Genomic DNA, 15,925 nt, shown 5'->3' on the forward strand with positions numbered 1-15,925 from the left:
AATACATTCATACATCATATATATCCGTCTATCCATCCATCGAATTATCGATCCATCTTTCCATGCATTCAATTATCTATACATTCAACTATCTGTCGATCTATCCATCCATTTATCATTCCATCTATCCATCAATTTATCTCCATCTCTTTTTCATCTCACACCATTTATCTATCCATTCATCCATTGATCTATCCACCTATGCATATATCAATCCATCCATCAATTTATCTCTATATATATTTATCCATCCGTCTATCATATCCATCATTCATCAATCCATCTATATGTACCTATCTATTTATCCATCTATATCTACCTATCTATTTATCCATCTATCTCTATCTACCTATCTATCCATCTATCTCTATCTACCTATCTATTTATCCATCTATTTCCATCCATCTCTCTTTCCATCAATCTTTCTATGCATCTCTCTTTCCATCTATTTATCCACCAATTTTTATTTATCTCCAGCCATCTATAATATCCATTGATTCATCTATTCATCTATATATCCACTCATTTATTTTTCCATCACTCTATATATCTATTCACCCATCAATCATTCCATCTCTCTATTCACCAATCTACCCATCCATCATTTCATTCATTTATCCATCAACCTTCATATCTCTAACCATCTATCTATCGTATCTATCCATTTATCATTCCATCCATTTCAACTGTCCATCCATCCATTCATCAAATTATCTTTCCATTCATCTTTCTATCTTTCCATAATTCTGCCCATTCACCCCTTCTCCTCTCATCTTCCTCGTGTCTACCCTGCCCAATCGCTTCCCCTCGCCTCCCCTCACTCCGTCCTTCCTCCACTTCTCTCTTAGTTAGCAAATTATCAAGAAGAACAGAAGTAACTGCCAGAAAATGCAATTTTGTTATGACCATTGAACATTCTAAGGCATCGGGGAAAAAAAAGCTTCAAAGGTATCTGATTTGTTTTAAGACATTGGGAGAGGTGATGTATTTGGGTCGTGTCGTCGACACTGAGGAAAGGGAGCGCAGCATCGATGCCTCGTTCATGGGTAAATGTTGAGCACTGAGTTGTGGGTAAGTAGATTCGTGACCATTCCTGGAGGTCGTTCATGGGTAAATGTTGAGCACTGAGTTGTGGGTAAGTAGATTCGTGACCATTCCTGGAGGTCGTTCATGGGTAAATGTTGAGCACTGAGTTGTGGGTAAGTAGATTCGTGACCATTCCTGGAGGTCGTTCACGAATACGAATATATCATCATCATCATCATGGCTGTGGCTGATGATGGGGGTCGTGGAGGGTTTCCACACTTGTGGGTTTTCACATACAACCTGACATACATTTAGACTGTAGTTAACCTGAACCTTTTGCTGGGGGATGCTGGCAATATTTTCGCATTTTAACTGCATTGTTTATTCGGTTGACTTTCTTATTAATATCTTAAGTTGGGGTTCTGGTTATCTTCTTGAATTTGGTCGCTTCTTGGAGGAGGTCTTTAAGGTTGGTGACAGTCATCAGTGGGGATGAGGACGAGGGCTGTGGTCTTGTCGGCTCTCTTGAGAGTGATCTTCGTGGATTCAAGTTGCTGCTTTTTTGTCTTTATTTTCCAATTTGTTACTCCGATAGATGCCTTTCTTCCTATTTGTTTCTGATTGAGTTCTCCTTGAAGGGGAGCAGTGCTGGTAATTTTATTTTATGAGGCGACATACATAAACTAGATGACCAAAATATAATTGCCACCACTGCTTCCTTTCAAGAACTCCAAGCAGAAGCAATAAGGAGAGTTAGTGTACGAAGGGAGAAGTGACCGTAAAAGAGAAGAGGGGAGGAGAGCCCATCAACCCCCACCACTTTTCATATACATTTATTTCCAATAATTATATATTCGTGTATGCAACAAACTGTAATGTATGTCCTTTAGATATTTTGGCAGCATGAATACCACATATTGTGGACACAACAATATTTCAGTACCTCCCCAAAATACCCATTGATAACATAAAAATACAGATTACTATGCATATATACATGCAGCACTCTCCAGAGCCTAATAAAAGAAGCACTAGAATCAGGGAATGGCAGCCAACCAAACAACAGTGCAGAGTTCCCTTAACTGAACTCTCTCTCTCTCTCTCTCTCTCGCGCTCTCTCTCTCTCTCTCTCTCTCTCTCTCTCTCTCTCCACTTCCCTAAAAATATATAATAAAAGCCTCTGGCAGCCTCCCTGGTGATCCGCCACTGATCAGGTCGAGTCATTCAGCCGCTGTGAATACATTCCACCCAGAAAGCCAAGTCCATTGGCGGATCACCTCATTCTCCACCTGCTGGGGAAAGGTGGCGCCTAATTAGTTTGCAAGGTTCACCTTGGACCAGGTGAGGTGGTGGTGGTGGGAGGGGGGAGGAGATGAGAGCAGAGGGTGAGGAGAAAGAGCTGGACAGGTGAGCATACAAGTCAAGACAAGTGAGGAGACATTCAGAAGAGGAGACTTGACAGGTGAGGTGAGCAGAAAAGTCTTGAGACGTGAGGAGATATGCCAGGAAAGGTAAGGAGAAAGGTCATGTGACTTGAGGAAGCAGCTAAAGAATAACGAGGAGACAAGTCAGTAGAGATAAAGAGAAGGGTCACGAGAGGTGAGGACATCTCCTGTGCCAGGTGAGTACGACGGGATCACCATAGCCCGTGCTGCTTGGAACGTTTTGTGCCCAGTAACTGAATCTAGAGCCACAAGAGAGGTGAGGAGGTACGTTAGGAGAGTAAGATGGATGTGGCGACAACAGATGATTAGAAGCAGATGCAAAATGAAAGAGTAATTGTTAGAATATTAAAGTATGGGCATGGAGAATGTAAAAGTTAATAGGGAAGCGACAATGTGAAAAAATGGAAGAGGTGTGAGGCAAAGTGAAGATGGGCGGGGAAGAGGGAGACTGAATTGGCACCTCAGTGGAGGATGGGGATTGAAGTGCCAATCCAAGGGAAGGGGGAGACAAAGGGGGCACTCCAAGGTGTGGAGTATGACTTTGTCCTGATTGCAAGTGAAAACAACATCACAAGTTAGTATGTGGTAGATGGCTCACTAGAAGCTATCAAGATCCATCAATAAGACTCTCGGTTGACTAGTGCTGTGGGCAGTCCTCCTGAGACTGGTGTCCACTATGGTGGAGAGAGTCCCAGGTGGCACAAGATGTAACAGGACTCTCTCGGGTTCTCGTCACAGTTTATTGTTCTCGTGACTTAATACTCCTGTGTTTTCAAACACCAATACAAGAGTAATTATAGATGCTGATGACTCCCATGCGAGAAGCAATATATTTATCGAGTGAGTTCACGGAAACACACGAGTAAGAATTAACATAAGTGTGTTCAGTAACTTGTCAATACGCAAGAGGGCTTCATTACTCTAAACTGGTGTCAGCCAGAGTTAATCGCACCAGAGACACTCTGGACATTCAACCGATCAACAACGTTCCCCTTGGGAACAAAACCTCTCTTACCAATTGTAAGAAAAACCGATCATCAACTCGGCCTCCTAGTCACTGCCAATAGGAACAATTGGAGCACAGGAGCTCAAAAGGAGGCTCGGGTAATCACATGCACAGGCGGCCAATGGGACATGGAATAGTTAGGCAGAGAATCTACCAGTCTCTGCCATTGGGAGAGTGCAGCAACACACGCCTGGGAATGCACCACACTGTAGCGAGCGTACAGCCGTCCTCCCCTGCTACAGCTCTAGTTATGTAAATGCTTCAACTTAGCCAAGCTAATTGCTCAATTAGCACACAATGGCCGCTGTGCAAAATCCTTGTTCATGCCAATTAGGGCTTCACACAGATATCCCATTTGCCAGCTCTATTGACATTAATACGGATTCTAGGGCGTGCAATGGTGTATATGAGGCTGGAACCCGGATTAGGTGCTATGCAATATACCTCGCTGGGTTCTCTAATGTACCGCACAGTACTCTGCAATGTACCTCAGGGTCCTGGTGTGGTGCAACAGCTGGGTCCTGGTGTGGTGCAACAGCTGGGTCCTGGTGTGGTACAACAGCTGGGTCCTGGTGTGGTACAACAGCTGGGACCTGGTGTGGTACAACAGCTGGGTCCTGGTGTGGTACAACAGCTGGGTCCTGGTTTGGTACAACAGCTGGGACCTGGTGTGGTACAACAGCTGGGTCCTGGTGTGGTACAACAGCTGGGACCTGGTGTGGTACAACAGCTGGGACCTGGTGTGGTACAACAGCTGGGACCTGGTGCGGTACAACAGCTGGGTCCTGGTGTGGTACAACAGCTGGGTCCTGGTGTGGTGCAACAGCTGGGTCCTGGTGTGGTACAACAGCTGGGACCTGGTGTGGTACAACAGCTGGGTCCTGATGTGGTACATTAGCTGGGTCCTGGTTTGGTACAACAGCTGGGACCTGGTGTGGTACAACAGCTGGGTCCTGGTGTGGTACAACAGCTGGGACCTGGTGTGGTACAACAGCTGGGACCTGGTGTGGTACAACAGCTGGGTCCTGGTGTGGTACAACAGCTGGGTCCTGGTGTGGTACAACAGCTGGGACCTGGTGTGGTACAACAGCTGGGACCTGGTGTGGTACAACAGCTGGGACCTGGTGTGGTACAACAGCTGGGTCCTGGTGTGGTACAACAGCTGGGACCTGGTGTGGTACAACAGCTGGGACCTGGTGTGGTACAACAGCTGGGACCTGGTGTGGTACAACAGCTGGGTCCTGGTGTGGTACAACAGCTGGGTCCTGGTGTGGTACAACAGCTGGGACCTGGTGTGGTACAACAGCTGGGTCCTGGTGTGGTACAACAGCTGGAACCTGGTGTGGTACAACAGCTGGGTCCTGGTGTGGTACAACAGCTGGGTCCTGGTGTGGTACAACAGCTGGGTCCTGGTGCCTCTTATCACCAGGACTAAAGTCTTATCAAAGACTTTAGTTTACACACACACAACTGTAACCTGAAAACACTAAACAGAGTTTTAAACAGCTTGTCTTATATACTCGAATTTGGGTGAGGTGATATATTGCAACAGTTTTGGATGAGGTGAACAAACTTTTGACCACCACAAGACAGAACACGGAACATTGGGTATTAATTGGATAAATGAGAGGGAAGAATGGAAGTAACTGCAGAGGGCCTATTGGCCCTTTGTTCACCTCATCCAAAACTGTTGCAACATATCACCTCATCGAAATGCGAGTATATAAGACAAGCTGTTTAAAACTCAGTTTAGTGTTTTCAGGTTACAGTTGTGTGTGAGTAAACTAAAGTATTTGAAAATGTAATAAGTTATTACGAAACGCATTCAAGCGTCGCACCAGACTAGAAATAATAATGAATTATGGACAATTGAATTTTCAATTACCATCGACAGTAAAAAGAAACATAAGAAATATTGACAAAATTCGTGTTAGAATTATTAATCTTACTTTTTCGGTCATATTTAACATATTATATATATATATATATATATATATATATATATATATATATATATATATATATATATATATATATATATATGTCGTACCTAGTAGCCAGAACGCACTTCTCAGCCTACTATGCAAGGCCCGATTTGCCTAATAAGCCAAGTTTTCATGAATTAACTGTTTTCGACTACCTAACCTACCTAACCTAACGTAACCTAACTTTTTCGGCTACCTAACCTAATCTAACCTATAAAGATAAGTTAGGTTAGGTTAGGTAGGGTTGGTTAGGTTCGGTCATATATCAACGTTAATTTTAACTCCAATAAAAAAAAATTGAACTCATACATAATGAAATGGGTAGCTTTATCATTTCATAAGAAACAAATTTGAGAAAATATATTAATTCAGGAAAACTTGGCTTATTAGGCAAATCGGGCCTTGCATAGTAGGCCGAGTACGACGTTCTGGCTACTAGGTACAACATATATATATATATATATATATATATATATATATATATATATATATATATATATACATATATATATATATATATATATATATATATATATATATATATATATATATATATATATATATATATACATATATATATTGTGACGATAATCTCTTTCAAGAGAGATTGAGCCTGCTCTTCCCTACAAAGTACGTCAATATACAAGATAATATAGAAGATACGTCCAGCAAGTATCGCCAAACGTTTTGCCCAGAGAGCAAATCGTACCCAGCACACAGTGACACCTGCTACCCACCACCGCCGTAACCAGCAAACTGCTCATCCTTTGCCTGCCTGTCGCTGATTGGCTGGTGTCCCGTCGCACCTGCCCTCCGCCTCCGCCACAAGTTGACGTCTGGGCTGCAGTGCGCTAATATCGTCAGAATATCTCAGTGCTCCAAGCAGTTGACATCTCTCGCTGGTAGACTAAGCCTTGACTTTCGTGTACTAAGGGAGGTGGCAGCTCGAAGCCAATATTCCAGCATCACTAATATTTTATTTTGCTATCACTGTAACTCACTTGTCTTAACGTAACTTTTCATTTGCCAGTGATTATTCATATTATTTTGTTCGTTGACTTGTCTTTCATATTTTATGTGCTTAACTTTATTCATGTCTTGTTTTTCTAAAGTAATTAAAATTTCATTGTTAATTTACTTGTGTTTTGTGTGTCTTCCCATTACCCTACCACAGACGAAAGCTCCAGCTTTTCTCTTTTTTTTTCTATTATGTGACGAGGCCCTGCCCCTAGCTTTTGAAACAGCCGAACACCAACGCTTTACCATCACAATATATGTATATATATATATGACTGAAAACTCACACCCCAGAAGTGACTCGAACCCATACTCCCAGGAGCAACGCAACTGGTAACTACAGGGCGCCTTAATCCGCTTGACCATCACGGCCGGACAAAAGGAAGTGATAGCCGAAGCTATTTGAACCACTTCCCCGCCGGCAACTCGGATGGTAATCTTGGGCATAGCATTTCACCAAATCACCTCATTCTTTGGGGCACACGTGAGGAACACAAATGGGAACAAGCCTGAATGGTCCCCAGGACTATATGCGACTGAAAACTCTCACCCCAGAAGTGACTCGAACCCATACTCCCAGGAGCAACGCAACTGGTAACTACAGGGCGCCTTAATCCGCTTGACCATCACTGCCGGACAAAAGGAAGTGATAGCCGAAGCTATTTGAACCACTTCCCCGCCGGCAACTCGGATGGTAATCTTGGGCATAGCATTTCACCAAATCACCTCATTCTTTGGGGCACACGTGAGGAACACAAATGGGAACAAGCCTGAATGGTCCCCAGGACTATATGCGACTGAAAACTCACACCCCAGAAGTGACTCGAACCCATACTCCCAGGAGCAACGCAACTGGTAACTACAGGGCGCCTTTATCCGCTTGACCATCACGGCCGGACAAAAGGAAGTTGCCGGCGGGGAAGTGGTTCAAATAGCTTCAGCTATCACTTCCTTTTGTCCGGTATATACAGGTTATCGGTGACTTCCTTGATGACTAGGCAGAAAAGAAAAGGAGCAAGGGGTCACCCTGTTGGACACCTTGTGATTCAATTTCATGTTCCCCGAATAGCAGAGTTAGATTCTTGCTGTAGCATGAGTTTATAAACGGGTAGAGGGAAGGAAAAAAGCGATAAACCGCACTGAGTACTGCATCCCTTCTTACTAAATTGAAAGCATTTTTAAAGTCCAGTTTTATCAGGGACTTTTCCATCTGTAATGTTGACAATGAAGACTAGCTGCATGGGCCGCTGCCTCACATCCTTGGGGAATGCCAAACCCAAGCTGATTTGGCTTCAGCATGTCTGCTATTGCCTGGCTGTTCTAGCTGCAACCTTAGCGACGAGGCGCCGGAGTGAATTACCCACAGCTATCGGTCTGATTCCTCCCTCCTTTTTCCTCAGGGCACAAAGGGTAGCACCAAAAATGAGAGGCAGTATGGTCTCTGGTATGTTGTCAGCTAGACATGTGTTGGCGAATCTAGTTAGTTCCACCAGGAGGCCCTGTGCAATGTCTCCCAGTGCAGGGTTGAGCATTTGTTTGATGTGGCTGGGTCTGAGTCCTGTGAACCTGCCTGCTGATCCTGGTGGGAAGGATAAAGCTGCTTTAAGTACCTCAAATTCGACCACATACAGGGGTTCTGCTCTGGTGACACCGACTAGTGGAACACTGTCGTCACGTGGAGCTCTGGGTGGGTGTTTTTCTCTCAGGGCTTCTGCTGTATCTGCGTCTCTGGTGGCAACTGTGTCTTCGCTGGTGATGACTCTGATCGCCCCCACAGTGTTGCCTTCATTTGTCTTGCTGACTGTTGCTCTGATTTCGGATGCCTCGGTTCTGTTGTTTATACCTTTCCTGTGGTGGGTGCTTTTGGCATGGGTGGAGAGGAGTGCCTGGTTGTCCTCTCTAGGGTATAAAAACTATTTATAACCATAATGACTGAGGAAGCTAGTGATTTGTCTCTTCTTATAGGGACAGCTAGGCATATGTTACCAAACAGGAGAAGGTTGCGCCATGCTTGGATGGTTCCGGGGGAATCCTTAACTTTTTTCAAGAGGCTGGATAGTTCGGCTGCTGCCTGGGGCCGGGCAGCTTTGGGGATGTGCTGCAAGGTTCCAACCGATGTTGCTTTGATGGCTTCTAGTAGATTCTCAGTCGAAATGAAGCTGTTGGAGGTGTTTTCCCTGACTGCTGGTGTGGGGTGTTGATTGATACTCTCTTTGGGAGGGCGCCACATACCAGGACATTCGGTTACGTTGTGGGCACGCTTGCGCATATCCCCGTCAACCCGTTCTCGCAAATTCGTAAAGTCAATATTGACTTATTAACTACGTGCATAGGTGATATACTAAACATAATAGATACCCTTAAAAAGATTCATAGAAAACACCGACCTTACCTAACCTTGTTAGTATCTTAAGATAAGCATCTTATTGCTTCGTAATTACAATTATTACCTAACCTATACCTATTATAGGTTAGGTAATAATTGTAATTACGAAGCTATAAGATGCTTATCTTAAGATACTAACAAGGTTAGGTAAGATCGGTGTTTTCAATGAATCTTTTTAAGGGTATCTATTATGTTAAGTATGTCACCTATGCACATATTTAATAAGTCAATATTGACTTATTAAATTTGCGAGAACGGGTTGATCCCCGTTGGTCTTGAGACACACCTTGTCGCAATCTTGGCATGTGCCGTACCTGTCGCCGATTGACGGCTCCTCTTGGCTGAGAGAAGCCTAGCTGTCAGGCTTCAATATGGCTGACAGGCTGACAGCTGTCAATACACGTATTATATTATATATATATATATATATATATATATATATATATATATATATATATATATATATATATATATATATATATATTTTAGTATATTTTGGTAGCAGTCTTTCCTGTAGACATATATTATTAAATATGACCGAAAAAGTAAGATTAATAATTCTAACACGAATTTTCTCGATCTTTCTTACGTTTCTTTTCACTGTTGATGATAATTCAAAAATCAATTCTCCAAAATTCATTTTTATTTTTATTTATAAATTTATTTATAAAATAAAAAAAAAATTAATTTTGGAGAATTGATTTTTGAATTACCATCAACAGTGAAAAGAAACGTAAGAAAGATCGAGAAAATTCGTGTTAGAATTATTAATCTTACTTTTTCGGTCATATTTAATAATATATATATATATATATATATATATATATATATATATATATATATATATATATATATATATATATATATATATATATATCTTTCAGCGCCTCAGTGTCGCGATCCAGAGGGGGAATGCTCGCTGCATCCTCGGTTCCTGCCCGGCGTCGGAGGAGTTCGAGGAAATCTACAGCCTCTAGGAAGCGAACTTTTTCTTGTGTCCTCTTAATGTTAATTTTTTGTATAAAATCAGATATGTAACTGTATAACCTTGCATAATAAAGTGTACACCATAATAAAAAAAAAGAGGGGTGGTAGGAGAAGCGAACACTCTTTCGTATTCAGAGTTAAATGGCAAGTTTTTCCCTGAATGCTCTGTGTTCCCTTCTCTGAGGCTGTGGGTCCCATAATTGCACCAGTGGTGGTACCCCCCTATATTATATATATATATATTATATATATATATATTATATATATATATATTATATATATATATATTATATATATATATATATATGTCGTACCTAGTAGCCAGAACGCACTTATCAGCCTACTATGCAAGGCCAGATTTGCCTAATAAGCCAAGTTTTCCTGAATTAATATATTTTCTCTAATTTTTTTCTTATGAAATGATAAAGCTACCCATTTCATTAGGTATGAGGTCAATTTGTTTTTATTGGAGTTAAAATTAACGTAGATATATGACCGAACCTAACCAACCCTACCTAACCTAACCTAACCTAACCTATCTTTATAGGTTAGGTTAGGTTAGGTAGCCGAAAAAGTTAGGTTAGGTTAGGTAGTCGAAAAAACATTAATTCATGAAAATTTGGCTTATTAGGCAAATCGGGCCTTGCATAGCAGGCTGAGAAGTGCGTTCTGGCTACTAGGTACGACATATATATATATATATATATATATATATATATATATATATATATATATATGTCGTACCTAGTAGCCAGAACGCCCTTCTCAGCCTACTATGCAAGGCCCGATTTGCCTAATAAGCCAAGTTTTCCTGAATTAATATATTTTCTCTAATTTTTTTCTTATGAAATGATAAAGCTACCCATTTCATTATGTATGAGGTCAATTTTTTTTAATTGTAGTTAAAATTAACGTAGATACATGACCGAACCTAACCAACCCTACCTAACCTAACCTAACCTATCTTTATAGGTTAGGTTCGGTTAGGTAGCCGAAAAAGTTAGGTTAGGTTAGGTTAGGTAGGTTAGGTAGTCGAAAAAACATTAATTCATGAAAACTTGGCTTATTAGGCAAATCAGGCCTTGCATAGTAGGCTGAGAAGGGCGTTCTGGCTACTAGGTACGACATTATATATATATATATATATATATATATTATATATATATATATATATATATACAACTTTAGAACACTTTAGAACACAGTTTTGCATATATATATATATATATATATATATATATATATATACAGTATATGCAAAACTTCTTACATTCTTGTACAGCCACTAGCACGCGTAGCGTTTTGGGCAAGTCCTTAATTATAAGTTCCCCGGAATACGACCCCGCCAAATCGTTTAACAACCTGGTTCCCATTTTACTGTTGCGTAAACACAGGCTAGAGTTAAGGACTGACGCCCAGTAATTCCTCCCCGGCCAGGATACGAACCCAGGACAAAACGCTCACGAAACGTCCAGGCGGGTGTCTCACCACTACACCCCGGGGATCACGGAAACTCAAATGATTCCTAACAACATTACAGAGTTATATTGGTCAATTTAGCACACGCCCACTGTTACTATTGCTGGTCTGTTTCCTGTTATAATTTGTCTTCTTCAATGCGCCAGTTTAGCCTTATATCAGCAGGGATACAACCCCCCCCCCCACTATGTTAAGCCTATCACCACTATTGTTATAACCTGTCCTCTTGAAAATAACGTCGCTTTTGGCCGTTTGCTCGTATGGCTAAAAGTGTACGTAATTTGAAAATAAAGAAAAATTTAAAATAAATTTATGATTTTTTTTTTCAACAACAGTAAGTTAAGGGTCCTCTGGTAGGTTAGGTGGGCAGGAAATTCTCATAAAGTTTCAAAACGTTATGAAAAACGTTAATTGAAAGTTTCCTCTCCTAACCTTTCCAAGTAAGCCGGAGGACTCAAACAGAAAACGGGACAGAACGTCTCTTTTGAGAGTCGATTTCATTTCAAATTGCGTCCACTTTTGGCCATAGCGCGCATACGAGCGAAAAGCGACGTTATTAAGAGGATGGGTTATGTTGATAACCGCATGGAAAAATTATATCTCCTTTAGCACTTATCAGTTTAATTTCCATTTTTGCTATAATGTGATTGTTCTGCTACTCTTTTTCTGTAAAGGTATCCTTTTATTTGAATTCCATGTGCATTTGTGTACATAACTTTTATTCTGCTAGTAAGAATTGGAATACTTTTGTTTTTCCAAAGGCAGTTGTTCCGGTTGCTGAATTTCCAGTTCTAATTGGGGGAAGGTGTGAATGTTGATGTAGTCACTCCTGATTACTCCTTAACATAGGTGCCTCATTTAGCTAGGTAGCCCCACTATTTCCCTATGTAGTAATCTCTGTGGTCATATTTGCTTGCTCTTTCATACTGTGCCTTTTTTGGTCTCCTAGCATTTCTCATTTGCTTTTCTTCTCTCATTCTCTTTGCTGCCTTTCTATCCTCTTAGACATATTTTGTGTAATAAATACTGAATGACACTTCCCTTAATCCCCCAATTGGATTACAATTCAGGAAAATAACTTTCACTGGCGGATTTCTTTCAATCAGAAACCTACCTAGCTTACAGTAATCATCTGTTTCTATTGTTGTATCTCTGGCCTGAATTTTGAGAAGAATATATTTATTTCATTTTGGTCTTCTCTTCCAACTTGCCATGTGCTGCCCTCTGGCTTAGAGTGTAGATTATAATAGATCTTTCCCTCTCAACAAAGGCGAAGAGATAGGGGTGAACATGATGCAAGCACACAGGTGGATGAATAGGAATAACAAGGGTAATATTAATAAAGTATTAAATACAAAACACAAAATAAAACACTTAACATTGGATATATATTGAATAAGTTTCAGTTCAGGAAAGTCCTGGGAAAATGCTGGTTTGGAAACAGAATTGTTGATCTGTGGAACAGATTATCGGGTAACAAAACTGACGTTGGATCACTTGATTGTTTCAATCGTAGGCTAGATTATATATATATATATATATATATATATATATATATATATATATATATATATATATATATATATATATATATATATATATTAGTATATTTTGGTAGCAGTCTTTCCTGTAGACATATATAATTAAATATGACCGAAAATGTAAGATTAATAATTCTAACAGGAATTTTCTCAATCTTTCGTACATTTCGCTTCACTGTTGGAGGTAAATCAAAAATCAATTCTCCAAAATTCATTTTAATTCTAGTCTGACGCGACACGAGCGCGTTTCGTAAAACTTATTACATTTTCAAAGACTTTAGTTCACAAATACACAACTGAATAGAACTTACGCATCTCCGATTTTATATCTACATTTGAGTGAGGTGGAAGGGGTGATGTGGCATTAACACAAGACAGAACAAAATGTGGTATTAATAGGGTATTAATTTCATCAACACAAGACAGAACAAGAGTATTAATAGGGTATTAATTTCATCAACACAAGACAGAACACGAAACAATGGATATTGAATAAAAGTGTTTGTAGAAAGCCTATTGGTCCATATTTCTTGATGCTTCTATATTGGAGCGGAGTCTTGAGGTGGGTAGAATATAGTTGTGCAATAATTTGCTGTTGATTGCTGGTGTTGACTTCTTGATGTGTAGTGCCTCGCAAACGTCAAGCCGCCTGCTATCGCTGTATCTATCGATGATTTCTGTGTTGTTTACTAGGATTTCTCTGGCGATGGTTTGGTTGTGGGAAGAGATTATATGTTCCTTAATGGAGCCCTGTTGCTTATGCATCGTTAAACGCCTAGAAAGAGATGTTGTTGTCTTGCCTATATACTGGGTTTTTTGGAGCTTACAGTCCCCAAGAGGGCATTTGAAGGCATAGACGACGTTAGTCTCTTTTAAAGCGTTCTGTTTTGTGTCTGGAGAGTTTCTCATGAGTAGGCTGGCCGTTTTTCTGGTTTTATAGTAAATCGTCAGTTGTATCCTCTGATTTTTGTCTGTAGGGATAACGTTTCTATTAACAATATCTTTCAGGACCCTTTCCTCCGTTTTATGAGCTGTGGAAAAGAAGTTCCTGTAAAATAGTCTAATAGGGGGTATAGGTGTTGTGTTAGTTGTCTCTTCAGAGGTTGCATGGCTTTTCACTTTCCTTCCACAGCTCATAAAACTTTCTTTTCCACAGCTCATAAAACGGAGGAAAGGGTCCTGAAAGATATTGTTAATAGAAACGTTATCCCTACAGACAAAAATCAGAGGATACAACTGACGATTTACTATAAAACCAGAAAAACGGCCAGCCTACTCATGAGAAACTCTCCAGACACAAAACAGAACGCTTTAAAAGAGACTAACGTCGTCTATGCCTTCAAATGCCCATTTGGGGACTGTAAGCTCCAAAAAACCCAGTATATAGGCAAGACAACAACATCTCTTTCTAGGCGTTTAACGATGCATAAGCAACAGGGCTCCATTAAGGAACATATAATCTCTTCCCACAACCAAACCATCGCCAGAGAAATCCTAGTAAACAACACAGAAATCATCGATAGATACAGCGATAGCAGGCGGCTTGACGTTTGCGAGGCACTACACATCAAGAAGTCAACACCAGCAATCAACAGCCAATTATTGCACAACTATATTCTACCCACCTCAAGACTCCGCTCCAATATAGAAGCATCAAGAAATATGGACCAATAGGCTTTCTACAAACACTTCTATTCAATATCCATTGTTTCGTGTTCTGTCTTGTGTTGATGAAATTAATACCCTATTAATACTCTTGTTCTGTCTTGTGTTGATGAAATTAATACCCTATTAATACCACATTTTGTTCTGTCTTGTGTTAATGCCACATCACCCCTTCCACCTCACTCAAATGTAGATATAAAATCGGAGATGCGTAAGTTCTATTCAGTTGTGTATTTGTGAACTAAAGTCTTTGAAAATGTAATAAGTTTTACGAAACGCGCTCGTGTCGCGTCAGACTAGAAATAAAAATGAATTTTGGAGAATTGATTTTTGATTTACCTCCAACAGTGAAGCGAAATGTACGAAAGATTGAGAAAATTCGCGTTAGAATTATTAATCTTACATTTTCGGTCATATTTAATAATATATATATATATATATATATATATATATATATATATATATTTATATATATTGTGACGTGAAACAGTATCACAGCTATATTGGGAAGGTGTAATGTGGTTCTCATTCCGCATCAATAATAAAAAAAGCTGTTTTGGCTCTTGCATTGTGAAAATTTCACAGGATATGAAGAATAATCAAATGAAAAATGAACACAATTTACTCAAATATTAAACGTTAACAAACACATGAAAAAGATACCTGAAACCCTGATAACATACACTTGGCTATCATACAAGAAAACATAAAATTAACACATGAACAAACTTATGTTAATACAAGAAAATAATGGTGACAAAAATATATTTACAAGAACAACACCTGGACGCGAGGAGTGGAGCCCCACCTGGCATGGAGGAGTGGAGCCCCACCTGGCATGGAGGAGTGGAGCCCCACCTCGCATGGAGGAGTGGAGCCCCACCTGGCATGGAGGAGTGGAGCCCCACCTGGCATGGAGGAGTGGAGCCCCACCTCGCATGGAGGAGTGGAGCCCCACCTCACATGGAGGAGTGGAGCCCCACCTCACATGGAGGTGGGGCTCCCACCTGGCATGGAGGAGTGGAGCCCCACCTGGCATGGAGGAGTGGAGCCCCACCTGGCATGGAGGAGTGGAGCCCCACCTGGCATGGAGGAGTGGAGCCCCACCTCGCATGGAGGAGTGGAGCCCCACCTGGCATGGAGTGGAGCCCTACCTGGCATGGAGGAGTGGAGCCCCACCTCGCATGGAGGAGTGGAGCCCCACCTGGCATGGAGGAGTGGAGCCCCACCTGGCATGGAGGAGTGGAGCCCCACCTCGCATGGAGGAGTGGAGCCCCACCTGGCATGGAGGAGTGGAGCCCCACCTCGCATGGAGGAGTGGAGCCCCACCTCGCATGGAGGAGTGGAGCCCCACCTCGCATGGAGGAGTGGAGCCCCACCTGGCATGG

At 41.1% G+C, this 15,925-nt stretch overlaps 1 protein-coding gene across 1 annotated transcript in view; it reads left to right on the forward strand.

Annotated features, from left to right (window-relative positions):
- LOC138372548 (mediator of RNA polymerase II transcription subunit 15-like) overlaps nt 1–4,912 on the forward strand; it is a 22,162-nt gene extending 17,250 nt beyond the window's left edge. Inside the window, exons 2-3 of the mRNA XM_069338024.1 lie at nt 3,867–4,318; nt 4,400–4,912. Of these exons, the coding sequence (XP_069194125.1) occupies nt 3,867–4,318; nt 4,400–4,912 (965 nt within the window). The remainder of the gene's footprint in view (nt 1–3,866; nt 4,319–4,399) is intronic.
- Nucleotides 4,913–15,925: the final 11,013 nt, after the last annotated feature.

This window comes from Procambarus clarkii, chromosome 39 (genome assembly GCF_040958095.1).
Source record: "Procambarus clarkii isolate CNS0578487 chromosome 39, FALCON_Pclarkii_2.0, whole genome shotgun sequence".
NCBI lineage: Eukaryota > Metazoa > Arthropoda > Malacostraca > Decapoda > Cambaridae > Procambarus > Procambarus clarkii.